This window comes from Eulemur rufifrons, chromosome 9, assembly GCF_041146395.1.
Source record: "Eulemur rufifrons isolate Redbay chromosome 9, OSU_ERuf_1, whole genome shotgun sequence".
In the NCBI taxonomy this organism is placed as follows: Eukaryota; Metazoa; Chordata; class Mammalia; order Primates; family Lemuridae; genus Eulemur; species Eulemur rufifrons.
The window spans coordinates 36,290,931-36,311,454 of NC_090991.1; the positions used below are offsets into that span (position 1 = coordinate 36,290,931).

The following is a 20,524-nucleotide window of genomic DNA, read 5'->3' on the forward strand; positions in this document are numbered from 1 at the left end:
TTTCCAATTTGTAAAATGTCTGCCCTGTGCCCCTCACAAGGCCTTCAAATAAATAATTTATGTGAAAACATTTTATAAATGATAGAAGTTGTTACATTATCAAATTTATTATCCTATATGGGAAACAGTCAAAGATACATGTATTCAATATTCACAAGGAAGGTCTAAAAGGAACCATATATTTAGATTACTTATGCTCTACATAACTCAATCTATATTCTTCTTTTAATAGCTTAATTTTTACTATGCATAACTGCAGCCAATATGTCAGACCATAATCATTTATAAAAAGCTGATTAAAAGAGAAGTTTCCAAAGAAAATGAGCATTTCGCTTTCCTTTTAAGATACATCTGTAACATGCTTTAAAAAATACATGAACATTAAAATAAGATATATTAATTGCTTACTATATGCTAGGAACCTTTTTAAAGCACTTTACATATATTAGATTGAACCACATTAAGCTGTCATTGTTATAACACAAAAACTGGCAAATATTGGCACAACTTTTTATGGTTTAGCCTTAAATTATCTTGTTTTAAAAAAGCTCAGTAGGGTTATGTTTGCTTACTAAACCTTGTTAATAACAGGGCTCCAGAACCCTGTTTTAATCACTAAGTTATATTAACAAGTGCCATTTTTTCTTTTTTTGAAAACAAGCCTTTATAAAAATCTAATCATTCATGTATAAACTATACTACTCTGTTCAGAAATCCTAGTTACCGCTAGTCATTTTATTTTAATGTGTCCCATAATTGTAATTTGGGTAAGCAGTAAAACACCTATTCTAAACTATAGTATATATCCATAAAACACAGTTGCCTGGAATGCCAACTTTATTTCAGTTATTTTAAAAAGTACATATTTTTTCTGATTATTGGACATGCTTATTTTAAGAAATTTACCTCAGAGCTTTCAGAGACATGTTTGTTATTGATGTACAGGAAGCCAGGTCAAGGTGCCTGAGTTTGGAACAGAACTTGCTAAGGCTAGTACATGTACTGAAAAATGGAAAAAGGAGAAAATAATGAATAAACAAAATAAGAACATATCCTTGGCATATCATCCACCATAATCATTAAAAGTGTATATATTTAAGAACTGTAAAATTTTTATGCCCTTAAGAAAAGCAGTTTATAAATCCTGGGACCTTTCACATTGAGGAAGAGGCAGATACCATTTACAAAGGAGAAGGCTGTGCTGTGTATGAGAATTTGCATGAGGGGAAGATGGTGCTGATTCACATTTAGAAATGTTAACGGCTATTAACAGCACACTACTTACATGGGCTCTAAGAGATCTATGTGCATTTTGGAAATCCAGGAACACCAAAAAGCTAATCAGTACCTACTACCATGTGGTCAAACATGAACACTGAAAGGTCTGCCTCTGCTCTTAAATCTCTACTCAAGACAACTTTTGCATGGTAGTAATGAAAGAACTAGATTTTTGCAAGGTATACAAAGTGTAGACTGGTATTGGGCTGAAACAAGTAAGTTACATAATACCACTACCCACTTTCCTTAATGATTTCTTAAAGGCTTTTCCCACAGTGGTCAAGTTCTCAACTTAATTTTTTTTTTTTTTTTTGAGACAGAGTCTCACTCTGTTGCCCAGGCTAGAGTGAGTGCCGTGGCGTCAGCCTAGCTCACAGCAACCTCAAACTCCTGAGCTCAAGCGATCCTCCTGTCTCAGCCTCCCGAGTAGCTGGGACTACAGGCATGCACCACCATGCCCGGCTAATTTTTTTTATATATATATTTTTAGCTGTCCATATAATTTCTTTCTATTTTTAGTAGAGATGGGGTCTCGCTCTTGCTCAGGCTGGTCTCGAACTCCTGAGCTCAAACGATCCACCCACCTCGGCCTCCCAGAGTGCTAGGATTACAGGCATGAGCCACCGCGCCCGGCCTCAACTTAATTTTTTTTAACTTATCATGGAAAACTACAAATATATATGGAGCCAGGAGCAGTGGCTCATCCCTGTAATCCCAGCACCCTGGGAGGCCAAGAAGGGAGGGTTCCTTGAGCCCAGGAGTTCAAGACCACTCTGGGCAACATAGCAAGACCCTGTCTCTACTAAAAAAAAAAAAATATATATATATAAATAAAAATAAAACTTCAAATATACACAAGAGTAGATAATACACAGAACCCACACATACTATCATTAAACTTCAACATTTATCTATCCTGCTATTTTTATTTCATCTATTCATCCCCATTTCAGTATTTTAAAGCAAATTCCAGACATATTATTTTACCTATAAATATTTCTGTACATATTTCTCATAAGTATTTTAATTCCCTTTTTTTTTTTTTTTTTTTTGGAGATGGACTCTTGCTCTGTTGCCCAAGCTAGAGTGCCCTGGCATCAGCCTAGCTCACAGCAACCTCAAACTCCTGGGCTCAAGCGATTCTCCTGCTTCAGCCTCCCATAGCTGGGATTATAGGCGCACACCACCACGTCCAGCTAATTTTTCTGTATTTAGTAGAGACAGGGCCTCGCTCTTGCTTAGGCTGGTCTTGAACTCCTGACCTCAAGTGACCCTCCCATCTCCCAGAGTACTAGGATTACAGCGTGAGCCACCTCGCCCTGCCAGTATTTTAACTCCTTAATTATCATCTGATACCCAGCCTATGTTAAATTTTCCCCAATTGTCTCATATATGCTTTTGCCAAGTTGATTGCCTTAAGTAATTCTCCTGCATTGGCCTCCCAAAGTGAGCCACCATACCGAGCCTATTTTCTTGATGGAATTCTTATTACTACACTTGATCTTAGCCAAAAGGCCAAGAAGCAATAGAAATCTTGTTACTGGATGTATGATTTGCAAGTATTTTCTCCCAGTCTGTGCCTTGTTTTTTCATTTTTTTAAAAGGTGTCTTTGGAAGCATAAAAGTTTAAATCACTTTTAATTTTAAATTAAATTTATCACTTTTATAGCTGTGTTCTTGGTGTTATCTAATAAATAACAGTTTTATTAGCCCAAGATCACAAAGGTTTTTTTCCTTATGTTTTCTTCTAAGAGTTTTAAAGTGTCAGATCTTAGATTTAGGTCTATGATACATTCTGTTCCACTGACTTACACCTGTCCTTTACAACATCATACTGTCTTGATTACTACAGCTTTATACTAAGATTTAAATCTGACAGCATGAATCCTCCAACATGGTTCTTCATTTTTCAAAATTGTTTTGGCCACTATATTCCCATATAAATTTTAAGATCAGTCTGTCAGTTTCTTAAAAAAAAAAAAAAAAAAAAAAAAAGGCTGTTGATATTTTAATAGGAGTTGCACTGAATCTATAAAAAAAATTGGACAGAATTGCCATCTTGATAATATCAAATACTCTAAAGCATGAACATGGACTATCTCTCAATTTTACATCTTTTTCCTCTCAGTAATGCTTTGTAGTTTTCAGTGTAATGATCTTTTGCTTCTTTTATTACATTTATCTGTAAATATTTTATTCTTTTTGATGTACTATAAATGAAACCACTTCCCTAATTTTACTTTTGGATTGTTTGTTGCTAATGTATAGAAATACAATTACTTTTTGTATACTGATCTTGTATCCAGCGAGCTTGTTAAGCTTTGTTTATGAATTCTAGTAATTTTTTTCTTTATTCCTTAGAATTTTCTACATACAGACTTACATTATCTGCAAGTAAAGACAGTTTTACTTCATTCTTTTCTGTTTTTGTTTTTTTTTTAATTTTTTTTTTTAAGGCTAGTCAAGTGAAGCAGTGGGAGTGGATTTTAAAAAAAAAATCTTACCATATTTGCTAGACTCTTCAATAACAATGTTGAATAGAAATGGAGAGAGTGAACATCCCTTCCATGTTCCTGACCTTAGAGGGGAAAGCATTCAGTCTCTCACCATTAATTATTATGTTAGCAGTAGGTTTTTCACAGATGCGTTTAGTCAGGTTGAGGAAATTCCCTTCTACTTTATTTCATTGTGAATGGGTGTTGGATTTTGGCATGCATTTTTCTGTGTCTTCTATATCTATTATTATGTAACAAATTATCCTCAAACTGACCAGCTTAAAACAATAAATATTTATTATCTCACAGTTTTTGTGGGTCAGGAAGATAGACAGCTTCACAGGGTGCCACTGACTCAGAGTTTCTCACAAGACTGCAATCAAGGTATTGGCCATGACTGCAATCATCTCAAAGCTGAGCTGAGTTTAGATCCCTTTCCAAGATCACTTAGGTGGTTGTTGGCAGATCGCAGAAGATCCAATTCCAAGCTCACTCCTGGCTTTTGGTAGGTTTGGTCCCTGCTGGCTACTGGCCAGAGACATCAGCTCCTTACTATGTTGGCCTCTCCAAAGAAGTACTAACAGGGCAGCTTGCTTCCCTGAGAGCCAGAGCCCCAAGAGAAAGCAGAGCAGGACAGAAGTCTTTTTGTAACCTAATCTCAAAAGTGACATCCAATCTCTTGAAATTCTATTGTTAGAAATGAGTCACTAGGTACAGCTAACTCTGAAGGGGAAAGGATTATATAAAGGTGTGAATACCAAGAGGTGGGGATTATCTGAGAGTCATTTTGGAGGCTGCCTATCACATTGAGATGATCATGTGGTTTTTTTGTACGTTATTCCAGAGGTCAACAAACTATGGCCCAATGGCCAAATCTTGCCCACCTCCTGTTTTTATACGGCTCAAAAACTAAATGATATTTACATTTTTAAATGGCTGAAAGAAAATAAAAAACATATTATTTTGTGACATGTGAAAATTATATGAAATTCTAGTCTCAGCATCCAGAAATAAAGTTTTATTGGAACACAGCCTTGCTTATTTGTTTATCTATTATCTATGGCTGCTTCCGTAGCTATAATTGACACTGGCAGAGTCGAGTAATTGCAACAGATTATATGGGCTATGAAATCTAAAATATTTACCACCTATCTGGTCCTATATAGAAAAAGTTTACAGATTCTTGTAACTTTATTCTATCAATTATTCTCTTATGGCACATTACATTAATTGGTTTTTACATGTTAAACCTAACTTGTATTTCTGAGATAAATCTCACTTGGTTATGATCTAAAATCTTCTTATATGTTTCTTGATATAGTTAACTAAAATTTTGTTAACTGTTTTTTGCATCTTTGTTCCTGAGAGATATTGATATCTCTCTTGTGATGTCTTGCTATCAGGGTTAATACTGGCCTCATAGAATGACTCAGAAGTGTTTTATCCTTTATTTTCTGAATGAGTTTCAGGATTGGTATTATTTCTGCAAACATGTGATGGAATTCACCAGTGTAGCCATCTCTGGGCCTGGGTTTTTTTAGAGGGGACAATTTTAAATTATTCAATGAATTTACCTGTCATAGGTCTATTCAGATTGTCTGTTTTTTCCTGTCGGTCAGTTTGGGTAATTTATGCCTTTCCAGAAATTTATCCACTTGATCTAAGTTGTCTAATTTGTTAGCATAAAGTTATTCATGGTACCGTTATAATCCTGTTAATCTATCTTTTGGGTAAAATGTTTAGTCTTCAAACTTCGTTTCTGATTTTGGTAATTGGTATTTTCTTTCTGTTTTTTTTCTTAATCAGTCTAGGTTTGTTAACTTTGTTGACTTTCTTAAAAGAACCAGCTTTTGATTTCATTAATTTTATTACTGTTTATCTACTTCCTATTTCACTGATCCACTCTAATATTATTTCCATCCTTCTGCTTACCTTGGGCTTAGTTTGCTTTTCTTTTTCTAATTTCTTAATGTTGAAGGTTATGTTACTGATTTGAGATCTTTCTTTTCTGCTATACCACTGCTTTAGCTGCATCCCATAAATTTTCATAGCTTTTCATTTTCACTTAGTTCAAAACATTAAGAAAATTTCCTTAGGCTGGGTGTAGTGGCTCAGGCCTGTAATCCCAGCAATTTGGGAGGCTGAGGAAGGAGGATTGCTTGAAGCCAGGAGAGATCAGCCTAGGCAACACAGCAAGACCCCATCTTCTTCACAAAATAAAACAAAAACAAAAACAAAAACACAAACACCTTAGCAGGGCTTGGTGGCATGTAACTGTAGTCCTAGCTACTTGGGAGGCTGAGGCTGAGGCGGGAGGATCACTTGAGCCTAGGAGTTTGAGGCTGCAGTGAGCTATGACAGCACCACTGCACTCTAGCTTGAATGACAGAGCAAGACCCCATCTCTGAAAGTAAAAACAAAAACAACTCAAAATTTCCCTTGTTATTTTTGTCTTTAACACATGGATTATTTATATTTAGAAATGTGTTGCTTAATTTCCAAATACTTGGGGTTTTCCCAGATGTGCTGCTGGGGACCTCTAGTTTAACTCTCTAGTTATGATCAGAGAACATATTTTATAAGATTTCAATCTTAAATTTTTTAAGGCTTATTTAGTGGCCCAACCTATGGTCCATTCTGGACAATATTCCAAGTGTATTCAAAAAGAATGTTTGTTCTGTAGCTGCCGGGTGGAGTGTTCCGATTGTATAAAGAGTATTTATCCATCCTTCCACTTTCAACCTGTTTGTGTTGAATCTAAAATGTGACAAACTGTCTTTTTGGTGACGTGTTCAGTCAGTTCACATTTAATAGAATTAGTGACATAGTTGGATTTTGTCTCCAATTTCCCTGTATGTTTTATACCTTTTTTTGTTTTTGTTTCTCTTTCCTACTTTTATTTTTAAGAGACAGAGTCTTGCTGTGGCCCAGGCTGTAGTGCAGCTGCTATTCGCAGGGTCAATCAAAGCGTATTGTGTCCTCGAACTCCTGGGCTCAAGAGATCCTCCTTGAGGATCTAACTCAGGTTCTAAGTTAACTAGGATTACAGGTGCGAACCATTGCACCTGGCTTTTCCTATTTTCTAGTGTGAACTGTATCATCTGAACTCCTCTGTTGGTTTTATTATTATTATTATTATTTACTATATTACAGGTTGCTCACAGATTACAATATGCACCTTAATTTATCATAATCTATTTCAGGATAATTCTTGCAAAACAGGCCGGGCGTGGTGGCTCACACCTGTAATTCTAGTACTCTGGGAGGCCGAGGTGGGAGGATTGCTTGAGCTCAGGAGTTAAGACCAGCCTAGGCCGGGCACGGTGGCTCACGCCTGTAATCCTAGCACTCTGGGAGGCCGAGGTGGGCGGATCGTTTGAGCTCAGGAGTTCGAGACCAGCCTGAGCAAGAGCGAGACCCCATCTCTACTAAAAATAGAAAGAAATTATATGGACAGCTAAAAATATATATAGAAAAAATTAGCTGGGCATGGTGGCGCATGCCTGTAGTCCCAGCTACTCGGGAGGCTGAGACAGGAGGATCGCTTGAGCTCAGGAGTTTGAGGTTGCTGTGAGCTAGGCTGACGCCACGGCACTCACTCTAGCCTGGGCAACAGAGTGAGACTCTGTCTTAAAAAAAAAAAACAAAAAAAAAACGACCAGCCTAAGCAAGAGCAAGACCCTATCTCTACCAAAAATAGAAAAAATTAGCCAGGTGTGGTGGTGCACACCTGTAGTCTCAATATTCAAATATATTTCTTATATTACTTCTATATGTTATAAACTCAACAATACAGTGTTATAATTACTGCTTTATAAATTTTTATTTTTTAAAGAGGAAAAGATACGAAAAAATTACAGAGTCCTTTAGATTTACCCATATATATATACACACACACACTATTTCTGGTGCTCTTCATTTACCAATTCCTATGGATTTGAGTTGTTGTTTAATACTTACTTGCTTTCATCCTGGAGGATGTCCTTTAGTATTTATGCTAAGGCATGTTTGTTGGTAACAAATCTCTCAGTTTTTATCAAGGAAAATCTTTATTTTGCCTTCTTTTTTTTTTTTTTTTTTTTTTTGAGACAGAGTCTCACTCTGTTGCCCAGGCTAGAGTGCGGTGGCGTCAGCCTAGCTCACAGCAACCTCAAACTCCTGGGCTCAAGCAATCCTTCTGCCTCAGCCTCCCGAGTAGCTGGGACTACAGGCATGCACCACCATGCCTGGCTAATTCTTTCTATATATTTTTAGTTGTCCAGCTAATTTCTTTCTATTTTTAGTAGAGATGGGGTCTCGCTCTTGCTCAGGCTGGTCTCGAACTCCTGAGCTCAAACAATCCTCCCGCCTCGGCCTCCCAGAGTGCTAAAATTACAGGCGTGAGCCACCACGCCCAGCCTTGCCTTCATTTTTAAAGGACAGTTTTTGCTAGATGGAAAATCGGTCTGTGTGTGTCAATTCTATTAGGAGTATGTTGAGCTTCTACATCTGTAATGTTTTCGTCAAATATGGGGAGTTTCTAGCCATTACTTTTTCAATTTTTTTTTCTGCCTCTCTTTTTTCTCTTCTCTGGGATTTCCATTATAGGAAAGTTGGCACTCTTGATGTTCCATAGGTTTCTGAGGCTCTAACCATTTTTCTTTAATTGTTTATCTTTCTGTTCTTCAGATTGGACAATTTCTATGGATCTATCTTCAAGTTATCGGTCTTGCCATCTTTACTCTCTCATTGAGACTGCTGGCATATTTTTTAATTGTTTTATTTCCAACTCCAGAATTTCTACTTGGCTTATTTTTTTATAATTTCTATCTCTATACTGACATTCTCTATTTAATAAGTCAATGTCATATTTCCTTTAATTTATAAAAAATATGGTTTTCTTTAGTTTCTTGAACATATTTATAATAGCTGCTTTGAAATCTTTGCTAAGTCTACCATCCACACTCTCCTTTCTCAGCAACAGTTTCTACTGACTACTTTTTTCCTTACTATGGGTTATACCTTCCTGTTTCTTTGCATGTCTCATCATGTTTTTGTTAAAAACTGGACATTTTGGGTAGTATATTGTAGCAACCATGGATTTGATTTTCCCCCTGAGGGAGTTTCATTATTTTGTTATTTGTTTGTTTGGTAATTGCTTAAACAGACTCTGTCTTTCCTACAATGTGTGAGACCACTGATGTTTCTAAGTATTTTTTCTTATTTTTATTTTTAACCCTGGCTTCCTAGGAGTCAATCCTAAGTCTTCACAGCCTAATGTTCAGCCTAAGGAAGGCCGGCCTCTATTCTGATAAATCTGTATGTGGGCTGGAGAGAACATTCAAAGTTCAGGCTCTTTTCAAGTCTGACCTAATCTTTACCTTTTTGTGTCTCTGTGCATGCACACAAGCTCCACTGGCCAGGAATAAGCTCCACTGGCCAGGAATATGTTGTTAGCTTGGGCCCATTCCAATTTCTGCTCATCATGGGCACAGCCTCTAGTCAACAAAGAATATGTGGTTTATAAAAGCCCCCTATGCTGTCTCAACTCCAGGAACTCCCTGTTAAATCCTGAGCTGGTCCACAACCTCAGGCTACCAGAGCCAGTGGCCTTTATTGTCACTTTAAGTGACTGCTCCAAATTAAGTGAGCCTGCTCTTGCAGCAGCACGAAAGCTGATAGTTCCCATAGCCTGCCGTGCTCTGGTGACCTACTCAGACAGAGATCGGGGCAGATGGAAGCAGCCCCAGGCAACAATGTCACAGACTCATACCGTTCTCATCCAAAGTTCAGTAGCTTTCACGAATAAATTCTTCTCAGCTTGGTAAATGTCTCTGGTTGATTTTCAGAGCTCTGAAATAGCTGTTTACAACAGTTCTGTCCACATTTATAGTTGCCTATTTTGACAGGATTTGCTGACATCCTTACTCCAACATGCTGGAAATCCCCCACTGACTGCTTCTCTTTTAAGATGCTAAGTTTTGGGGAAGTCATAGGTAACTGAAACACAATTAGCTTTATTTGAGGTGTATTCTATATACAATAAATGTACCCATTTTAAATGTGCAATTCAATGAGAGTTTACAGACCCCTGTATAACCATCACTCCAATCAAAATATAGAACATTTCCATAACCTTTCAAACTTCCCCCACAGCACATGCCTCTGTAGTCAATTCCATACTTCCTTCTGCCAAAGGCCACCACTGATCTGCTTTCTTACCACAATAGCTTCCCTGTTGTAGAATTTCAAACAGTGGATTTACACAGTATATACTCTTTTGTTACTGGCCTCTTTCACTCAGCGTAATGCTTTTGCAATTCATTCATGTTACTGCAAGTTTTATTTCCTCCTTACCCTCCCTCTGCCTCGTAGTATTACATTGTATGAACATAACACAACTTGTTAATCTATTGACTTGCTATCGGTCATTTCTTTACTTCCAGTTCTGAGACACAATGAATAAGGCAAGTGTAAATGTTTTGATTCTTTTCTCTGTCTGTAGTTTGCCATTTAATTTCCTTAAGAATGTCTATCAAAGAATAGGAATTTTAAGTCCTATTTATCAAAAAAACTTTTTATGGGGCCAGTGTTTTTATTATCTAAAGAAATTTCTGCCTAGCCCATATTTGAGAAAATATTCTCAAGTTTTCTTCTAGAAGTTTAATAATTTTCACTTTTATGTGTAGGTTTATAATCAATTTTGAGTTAATTTTTGTATATTGTGAGGTAAGGATTGAGATTAATTTTTTTTCACATGGATTCAACTTTTTCTAGAACCATTTCCTGAAAAGATGAACTTTTTTCCACTGAATTACCTTGGTGTCTTTGTCAAAATTCAAGTATGTCCGAGCTCCTTTCTAGGTACTTTACCTGAGTCAACTGACTGATACATGTCTATACTCACACTACCACACTGTCCCGGTGACTGCTCCTTTATCGTAAGCCTTGAAATCAGGTAGTGTTAGTCTCCCAACTGCATTCTTTACCAAAATTATTTGGTTATTCTAGGTCCTCTGCATTTTTACATGAATTTTAAAATCAGCCTTTAAATTTCAACAAAAAACCTATTGGGATTTTTTATGGGGACTGGGTTGAATTTGAAGAACAATTTAGGAAGAACAGGTATCTTAACAACATTGAGTTTTTAAATATATGAACATGGAATATTCCTCCATTTAAGTTTTCTTTAATTTCTGTTAGTGACCACTTTATAACTGTCAGTGTATATGATGATTTGTACATATTTTTATCAAGTGTATACCTAATCTAAGTATTTTATATTTTTGAATGTTACCATAAATTTTTTTTTTGACTGATCAAGTACAGTAGTGAGGATTTTTGTTGTTGTTGTTTTGAGATAGGATCTTGCTCTGTCACCCAGGTTAGAGTGCAATGATGCAATCATAGTTCACTGTAACCTCAACTTCTCGGCTCAAAAGATCCTCCTGCCTCAGCCTCCTGAGTAGGTAGGACTACCAGCATGCACCACCACACCTGGCTCATTTTTTAAATTTTCTGTACAGAAGGGGTCTCATTATGTTGCACAGATGGTCTTGAACTCCTGGCCTCAAGCAATCCTCCCACCTTGGCCTCCCAAAATGCAAGGATTACAGGAATGAGCCACTGCACCTGGCCTAATACCTTTTTTCATCTAATCTTTTCCTTAAGTTTACTCCATTTGATATTAATGATCACTCCAACTTTCTCAATTAGTATTTATGATAGTTTATCTTTCCCTATCCTTTTATTCTTAATCTTCTCACTAAGCTTTCTTTTGAATTCTTATACATATTTGTAATTGTTTTTATTTATTTACTTATTTACTTATTAATTACAGACAGGGTCTCTATATGTTGCCCAGGCTGGAGTGTAGTGGCTATTCATGTGATCATAGTGCACTGCAACCTTGTATTCCTGGCCTCAAGCTATCCTCCCTACCTGAGTAGCTGGCGCTACAGGTGTATGCCACTGTGCCTGATTTGTAATTGTTATTTGTGAATACTTTATCAGTCAGTTTTATAATCAGTCCTTTCTGGGCCTACAGGTGCGTGCCACCATGCCCAGCTAATTTTTCTATTTTTTTATAGAGGTGGGCTCTCCTTGTTGCTCGGGCTGGTCTTGAACTCCTGAGCTCAAGCAATCCTCCAGCCTCAGCCTCCCAGAGTGCTAGGACTGCAGGTGTGAGCTACCTTGCCCGGCCTTAATTTCTTTTATGTTGTGACTGACACAGACACAGCACATTTAGCAAATCATTTTCATTTAATAACTGTTCTCAGCACTCATTATCATAAGCTGCTTAGTCTTGTGTTTAAGATTTTAATCTTTTTATAGAATTACCTGTTTACTGTGGCTTTTGAATGATAGCTACTAGTATTGTCGTGAAATGTAAATAGTAATAGTAATATGTATTATTAGTGTCCCTACCTACTGAATACAATTTTTTAAAGTTTCACTTTAAATATCAATGATAGGATTCGAAAATAAGTTTCTTATTCCATTTCTACTTTCATGTTGCATTCTCCTTTTAAAATCTTTCCTATATAAAACCAAGATGAAATCTGCTAAATAATATATAGCATTCTGTATATAAGCCAGTATAGGCCAGACACAAGATGTTATGACTTACCCTTCTAAAACACAATACTTACGCATCTGTAGTCTTTGTACACCCATTTAGATTCAGTACTTCAATGTTCCTACAGTTCTGTGCAAAGGTCCTTTATAGGAAAAAACAAAGCAAAAGGTTTCAAATGAAATAGGGAAAATTTCAAGCAAAAAACAAAAAAAAAAAAAACCAAAAAAAACCCCACACATATTATTGGTAATACTGGTTGTTGGTACCTATGATACTATAACTTAGTAAGTAACACGTATTTGGTCTTTGTCTCCCTCCAGTTCCTGGCACAGAGCTTCTAAAACCCTTGTAATTTCCTGAGTGAGAGGAGTAATAGTAACTATTGTTATAATATTTGGTCTTCAATCGTGCCTACATAATGGAACCACTGTAGAAACCACTAAATGTCAGGTATCAGAGAGCTTCTGGATTGGTGAACGTAACCACATGCCAGGAGGGCAGCATATCCCAACTTGAAGGGGACAGACGCTCCCGTGCTTGAGACCTTTGTAGACCTTGTTCCATGTACCTCTTTATGTGGCTGTTCATTTGTACCCTTTATAATAAATCAGTAATAGTATTATTATACAGAAAAGCACTTTCCTGAGTGCTATGAGCCATTCTAGTAAATCATTAAACCTGAGAAGTGGTCATGGGAGCCCCTGACATACAGCCCATCAGTGTGAAGTATATGACAATGTGGGAATATGACTAGCATCTGAAACGGGCAACTCTGCAGGACTGAGCCTTTAGCCTATGGGGTCTGAGTTAACTCTTGGTAGGTAGAGTCAGAATTGAATTGAATTACAGAACACAGTTGGTGTCCTGAGAATGGGAGAATTGGTCGTTAGGTGGAGGAAAAAACCCACACATTCGGTGTTAAAAGTGTTGTGAATAAGAATGGTTCAGAAGGGTCCAATGTAATTCATAACTATAATAAATTAGTTTTCAGCTATAAACTTTTTTTTAACCAAAACTTGTAATCACTGATCTTTGCATTAACCTAAGTTAAAATTATCCTATCTTTGAGCAAATAAAAGTTCAAAAAAGAAAATAAAACTTACTCAAAGAACCAAAGAACCACTTATGATAGGAAATTGGCTTTCTTGAGGGGGCAGTATTTATTCTTGTTTATTTTTTAAAATTATTCCAAATACTGGATATTTTTGTATAATAAGCAATATATATGTGGGTTTTTTTGTTTGTTTTTTTTTTGAGACAGGGTCTCCTTCTGTCACCTAGGCTTGAGTACAGCTCAGTCCTGGCCTCAAGTAATTCTCCCACCTCAGCCGTCAGAGTAGCTAGGGACTACAGGCTTGCACTACCATGCCTGGCTACTTTTTTGACTTTTTGGAAAGATGAGGTCTCACTGGGTTGCCCAGGCTGGTCTTGAACTTCTGGCTTCAAGTGATCCTCCTGCCTCGACCTCCAAAAGTGCTGGAATTACAGGTGTGAGCCACCACAATCGGCCTTATGTTTACATTTTTTATAGCTTAGGAATTGAAAAACTACTTAAGCCTTTTCTGGGTGAGATGGTACAGCTCTTTACTTCAATCAAGAAGATTTAATCAACAGTTATATTTTTACCTTAATGCATTGTCTCCTACTCCAAGACATCCACGAAGACTTAACTTTCGTAAAAAGCCACCACATCGTTTTGAAATATTCTCCACTACCCTGCCCTGAAAAGAAGAGATAGGTAAACAAAAAGATAACCCATCTTATTGCTTTTGAAAAGAATACATTCTCATTTTTAGCAGTTTTACAAACAAAGAGAAAAGGTTTCTACTAAGATATCATTAATTTAATAAGAAAATTTCAACTTACTCTGAGAAAGCTTTCCTGATTAACCCATCTACTTGAAACATATCTAAATTCTATACTCTTATTTTGTTCAATTTGTAAGATATACTGTATTTGAGGAGATGGTGCTCTATAGTTCTCTTACGGCACTACATGCATGTATACTGCCTACCTGGGTTAAACCACAGCTACTGAAGGATTACAACTGTATTTATTTTTGCATCCTTTCCAAAGTATTTATTATAGTACTCTGCACATAGCAGGGACTCAATGAAAACTTAACAAAACCTTGCTGAATAATTCTCTGTGTTGTGTTGCTTTAAACATTTACATCCATGAAGATTAGAGAACAGTGAAAAACAAAATCCAGTATAATGCCAAAGGGTATTATTTTAAAAGCACTTTCTGAAGATAATGGAAGGTTCATGTGAAGCTTTTAAAAACTTACATGGGCCCTCATGAGAATTTAGCTCTACTGGAACTTAAAAAGATTCTCATTTAATCCTTATAACACTATGAGGAAGCTATTATTTCCACTCTCCTGATGAGAAAGTTAAGGACTACAGAGTTCAAAGTTCAAATGCAGGATAAAATAACTTAAGCTTAAGCCATTATGCTTTTCCATTTTAGAGATAATAGACTATACTAAGGGGTAAAACATGGGGTAAAAGTGAGAGAAAAAAACTCTCTCCTTAGCAAAAGCAATTCAATTACTGACTTTGGCTTTATTCATTTTTCATTCTCCACAAAAACTACCTGCAGTCTCCCCAAAAACCAAAATGCACATCTCAAGGAGAATACATACAAGTATCATCCCCCAATAAGCTGTAACTACTTGTTCTTCAATAAGCAAATATGAAATGACTTCTTTAAAATTTGCAACCACAGGTTCACATTTCCACTGCAAAAACAAAAAAGTTTTAGTCCTACTCCGGGACCAGATAGTTCTATTGAGTCCATTAATACTAAATAACTTAGTTATAATTTCAGTGAAATAATTCAGCTCATTCTCAATAACAGAACTTGTTCAGATGAAAATAATAGTTTCTCTCTCCAGGGAAAATGAGATTAATATTGCTGGGGCTAATCTGTTCCATGCTGTAATTACTAACAAGAGAAATGGGGCCATACACCACATAATTATACCTCAATATCCCTCTGGAAATCAAACAGATCAATTCGCTGCCAGTTACTGCCATCCAGAGCCAGAACATTCCAGGCCTATTTTGAAGAAAAAGAGACAGAATGAGCAAAAATTTGAAAAAAAAGGGGAGAAGGCAGAAATATTCAAGTTCACAATTCAACCACCTAATGACTGAAATGGACCAAAAAATCTCAGTTCCTACCACTAACTCCCAAATGATGTGCCTTACTCCTAATCTGTACTTTATTCTCCAATTAGACTATCTTATAAATGAGTGGGTACAGAAACCAGCAGCTATGAAAGATCTTAAATTAGAAGGGTTGAAGAAAGGGGAGGTTGTGATAAGCATCAGAGCAAGAAGGTGTTTTCAAACTAGAAAATTCTAGTTTCTAACCACAAAATGAGATGGAAGTTCAGCTGATGAAAAGCAAGTCTTTTCTCTATTCCTAACCTGGGAACAAGATGAGGGTGAAATGAAATAAAGGGGACAGTACTCTGAATACTGCTCTGTTCTATATTTATTTGCCATCCATACCATCATTTGGTAGGGCTTGAAACTGTGATATGTTGATTTTGGACTTAGAAAAGACATTATCATTTCTCTTACAATTTCTCTGTAGTACTTATAGCCACTGGTCTGAAATTTTTTTAAAAAAAGAAATTCTGGTTATACTTATAAGCACCAGGGTAACTGTCATACAATCACCAAAAAAGATGCCAGGGGGGTATGAGGGTAAGCAAGCAGTTAACCTTCTAGATATGTCTAAAGTTTTCTCAGAAGTTCAATGTTGCTTTCTTTTGGTGGCTTCAAATATTTCTAATGGTTTCTTAGATGACTAGCCACAGGAGGCAACAGATAAATCTTTTAAAAATCATATGTTTAATAGATTCTTGGACTAAATATACCTCTGATTTGGCATGGTATTTCTCATTTCCTTACGCTACTTTCTCCAGCAAGCAGGAAACATGCAGAACTCAGACTAAAATTAGGAATGCCAGGTTCCTCTCTAGAGTCTGCATTAAAACAAACAAACAAACAAAAAAACCCTCAAGTACAGAGAACAACAGGATAAGTACTGATGTACTGACTACCAGATTTAATGAAAATTGGCATTGTGCCTTCCTTTCTTTAAAGTTAACACATACTAAGAAGAAAGAGGAATTTGTAAATGAAAACAATAATTAAAACTCATTCAAATCAACATTCCTGGGGACAGACTCTACAATTATTAATAAACAGGTTTAGATACTGGTCTGGGTATTTTGTTTCTCAATCATGACCTCAGCTTCATATGGATACAGACAGGAAAACCCACTCATTTGGAAGTATAATGGCCACGTCTAGAGAGACCACAAAAGTACCAGGGACAGAAATGTCATAGAAGAAATCATCAAAGAATTATTGTTGTTCCCACAATAGCTGATACACAAATTTTGCATGGCTTTGAGGATGAAGAAATTACTTTAAAGTTAGCTAGACAAGGCAAATTTTCTGTATTATGTTTCCTTTTTTTCTTTTTTCATTTCAGTGTGGTAGTGGTGGTTATGGTGGTGATTTAAAGGGACATTTGGGTCCACGTACACAGATAAACACAATACTTTATGATACAACCATATTACATATCCAGCACCTAGGACCATATGTGGTACATAGTAGGTTCTCAATACATATTTGTTAAATAAATGGGCAAACAAAAAGCCAATGTTGGATTTATTAAAAGATGACAATTGTAGGTACTCATTCATTTTGGTAAGTTAATTATGTATCTGTATTAAAAACGAGATTAGAAATGGTTCATAAAGTGATTTTTTTTAGTTTTTTTTTTTTTTTTTGCTTTTTGCTTTGTTTTTCTTTTCTTTTCTTATAAAGCAATTTTCCTATAGCAGAGATTCTACCCTTTATATTAGCAGTAGCCAATAAGACGATGATATTTTGCCATTTTGTCATAGCAATGTCAACTGACAAAAATGGATTTTTTGGTTTTTTATTTTTATTTTTAAGAGACAGAATTTTACTCTGACCCATGCTGGAGTGCAGTGGCTCAGTCATAGCTCACTGTAACCTCAAACTCCTGGACTCAAGTGATCCTCCCACTTCAGCCTCCCAAGTAGCTAGGACTACAGGTACATGTCACCATGCCGTGCTAAATTTTAAAAAACTTTTTGTATAGATGGAGCCTCAGTACATTGCCCAGGCTGGTCTTGAACTCCTGGCTGCAAGTCATCTTCCTACCTTGGCCTTCCAAAGCCCTGGGATTATAGGGGTGAGCCACCTGTCCGGCCTAAAAAGTGGATGGTTTGTGTAATATAGAAACTGACTTTGGAAATGAAATCCGGTTTACTCTGTGACTTTTTTGAAAAAAATTATAGCTACCCTCCTTTGAAGAATATGGGGAAATAACATGAGAATTAAACTCTCAAAAACCCTTCTTATATTTATGTGTTTGTGTGTGTGCTTGTATAAAATAAACTAGGAAAACATTATGCAACATGATTTCATTACAATTTTGAGTCAATAACCTTCTAATATGCATGTTTAATGCTTTCTCATTGAAAACGTTTCCTGTTTATATTATGCAAATTGGAGTTACAAAAAGTTAGAGACAGTATATATAGTTGAATACCATCACACAGTAACATGGGTTTTGGGTATGCCATGGGTGAAATAACACCCTTTGAAACATGACAACATACAAGTAACATCTAAAATAAATGGTTAGCCTACTAAAGAGGGTGTCATCAGTAAGAGGACAGGTGCCCGTACCACGTAAACCATTCTTACCCTGGAGACCTGAGCACAGCGACACAAGGTAACGACATCCAAAAAAGAAAATATCCTAAAAGGAAAAGAGAGGGAGAGAAATCTTATTGTATGATAGTTTCCCTTGATTTTAGCCTACAATAACTATGTACACACATACACACACAAACACAAAGGTAGAACTTCTTTTAAACAAACACAAAAAGCTTGAGAAATTTACAAAGATAATTACTGCCCAAATAAAACATCATAAGAGAAAGTAATCTTTTACTTGATAATATACATATAAATGTTATACAAGTTCAATTACTTGCATCGAGATGATAAATGATTTCTCAAAAAAAATTATAAATATGTTGTTTGTAGGATAAATCAGAAGAAAATGATATTGATATCTCTATGTGATAGATCAGAATAATAAACTACATTATCCTTAGCACCTTCCTGCTTTTCATCCTCTTCAGGCCAAGTATCTTAGACTACGTATACAGTGGTCATTTTCTTTAACCTTTTACATAATTCTTTCTTTCTTTTTTCTTTTTTTTTAAATACAGGGCTCACTCTGCTTCCCAGGCTGGAGTACAATGGTGTGATCATAGCTCACTGTAACCTCAAACTCCTGGGCTCAAGTGATCCTCCATATCAGCCTCCTGAGTAGTTGGGACTACAGGCATGCACTGCCACATTCAGCTGATTTTTATTTTATGTAGAAATGAGGTGAGCCCTCGCTATGTTGCCCAGTCTGGTCTCCAATTCCTGGGCTCAAGTGATCCTCCTGCCTCAGCCTCCCAAAGTGCTAGGATTACGTGCGTGAAATACCACGCCGGGCCCATACTTGATTATAATGTGAACACAAAGAGCACATTATCCATATTATTACTAAGTGAATCAGAGCTGGCACATAATGTATGAAAAATCAAATAATCTTCAACCTCTTAAATTAAGGCCTCCTCTTTACTTTTCTTTCTAACCACCCTCATAACCTCACTCCAATTAAGAAGCTTAGGTTTATTATCTTTATTGTTATTTCCCTCATTACAGTGTAAACTGTTCACTGGTGTAGAACACTATCCAGCACATAGCAGGCACTCAATTCATTAGTTGAATTAAACAAATCTTTAGAAACCACCATGGAAAAGGCTAGCCTTATTTATTTCACGGAACCAGGACAAATCATTGAGAGGCAGTGCCAAGACTAAAATTCAAGTCACTGACAGTACTCTATGGAAAATATACACATTCCTATGACAGAGGTCTTCTGAAGGAATAGTTAAAAGACATCATCCCTTAATTTGTGGGTGTAAGTGAGTCTAACCATTACATAGGTCGGTCTGAAGCATGTCACTAACCTGGTGACTGACTGTGCCACGGGGCCATAACCAGTGAACAAGGTCAGCAGTTACTTTTTGAGGACTCTAGCACACTAAGGTAATAGCCAATAACCAAGCATGACTCTGGCCTCAATTCCTCTTTACTTATTTACTTCCTTATTTTTTGTACACACGGGGTCTCACTATGTTGCTCAAGCTGGTCTCAAACTCCTGGCCTCAAGAAATCCTCCCACCTCAGATTCCCAAAGTGCTGCGATTACAGGCACGAGCCACTGTGCCCGGCCCTTGGGCCCTTGCCTTCCCCCTTACTTTTTTAAAACTTGAATTTCAATGTGAAACTCCTCTTAAATAATACTCTTGGCCATAAAGAATAGAAAAATAAGTATCCTAAGTGTTTTCTGAAAAGATACCACTGTCAAAAATCTGAAGAGGCCATAGCAGACAACTGGTCTTGTTATACAGCTATTTTCAGTTAACTATTCTTTTTATTTTTATTTTTGGAGACAGAGTCTTACTCTGTTGCCCCAGGTAGAGTACAGTCTCCAGGGCTCAAGTTATCCTCCTGCCTCAGCTTCCTTAGTAGCTAGGCCTTTAGACTCGTGCTACCACACCTGGCTAATTTTTCTATTTTTTCTGTAGAGACGGGGTCTCGTTCTTGCTCAGGCTGGTCTCCAACTCCTGACCTCAAGTGATCCTCCCACTTAGGCCTCCCAGAGTGCTAGGATTACAGGCGTGACATCACCAGCAGAAATCACCACACAAACCTAATCAACTCATGTCTGGTAACCCCACAGAACACATTAAATCATTTAGTTCTAGCTGTATAACTAACAACTAATTTTATTAGACTGTTTACTTTTCATCAAAGGATGACAAACCTACTATGAATACTTGTTCACCTGATTAAAAGTATAGGAATCAGCCAGGTGTGATAGATAGCTCAGGGCTACAATCTGAGCACTTTGGGAGGCCAAGGTGGGATGACAGCTTGAGGCCAGGAGTTGGAGAAAAGCCTGAGCAATACAGTGAGACTCCATCTCTACAAAAAATTAAAAAAATTATCTGGGCGTGGTGGCATGTGCCTGTAGTCCTGGCTACTCTGGGAAGATTGCTAGA

General features: G+C 36.8%; 1 protein-coding gene and 1 non-coding gene across 2 annotated transcripts in view; both read right to left on the reverse strand.

Moving 5' to 3' along the window:
• Positions 1 to 20,524, reverse strand: part of FBXL20 (F-box and leucine rich repeat protein 20) — an 89,100-nt gene that overhangs the window by 17,417 nt on the left and 51,159 nt on the right. Inside the window, exons 3-7 of the mRNA XM_069482443.1 lie at positions 18,099 to 18,153; positions 15,319 to 15,393; positions 13,957 to 14,051; positions 12,404 to 12,472; positions 907 to 1,002 (exon numbers count right to left, since the gene is read on the reverse strand). Of these exons, the coding sequence (XP_069338544.1) occupies positions 907 to 1,002; positions 12,404 to 12,472; positions 13,957 to 14,051; positions 15,319 to 15,393; positions 18,099 to 18,153 (390 nt within the window). The remainder of the gene's footprint in view (positions 1 to 906; positions 1,003 to 12,403; positions 12,473 to 13,956; positions 14,052 to 15,318; positions 15,394 to 18,098; positions 18,154 to 20,524) is intronic.
• LOC138392769 (small nucleolar RNA SNORA3/SNORA45 family) lies at positions 19,414 to 19,542 on the reverse strand. The gene has a single exon (XR_011235045.1). It is a non-coding gene; the product is annotated as a small nucleolar RNA SNORA3/SNORA45 family (small nucleolar RNA).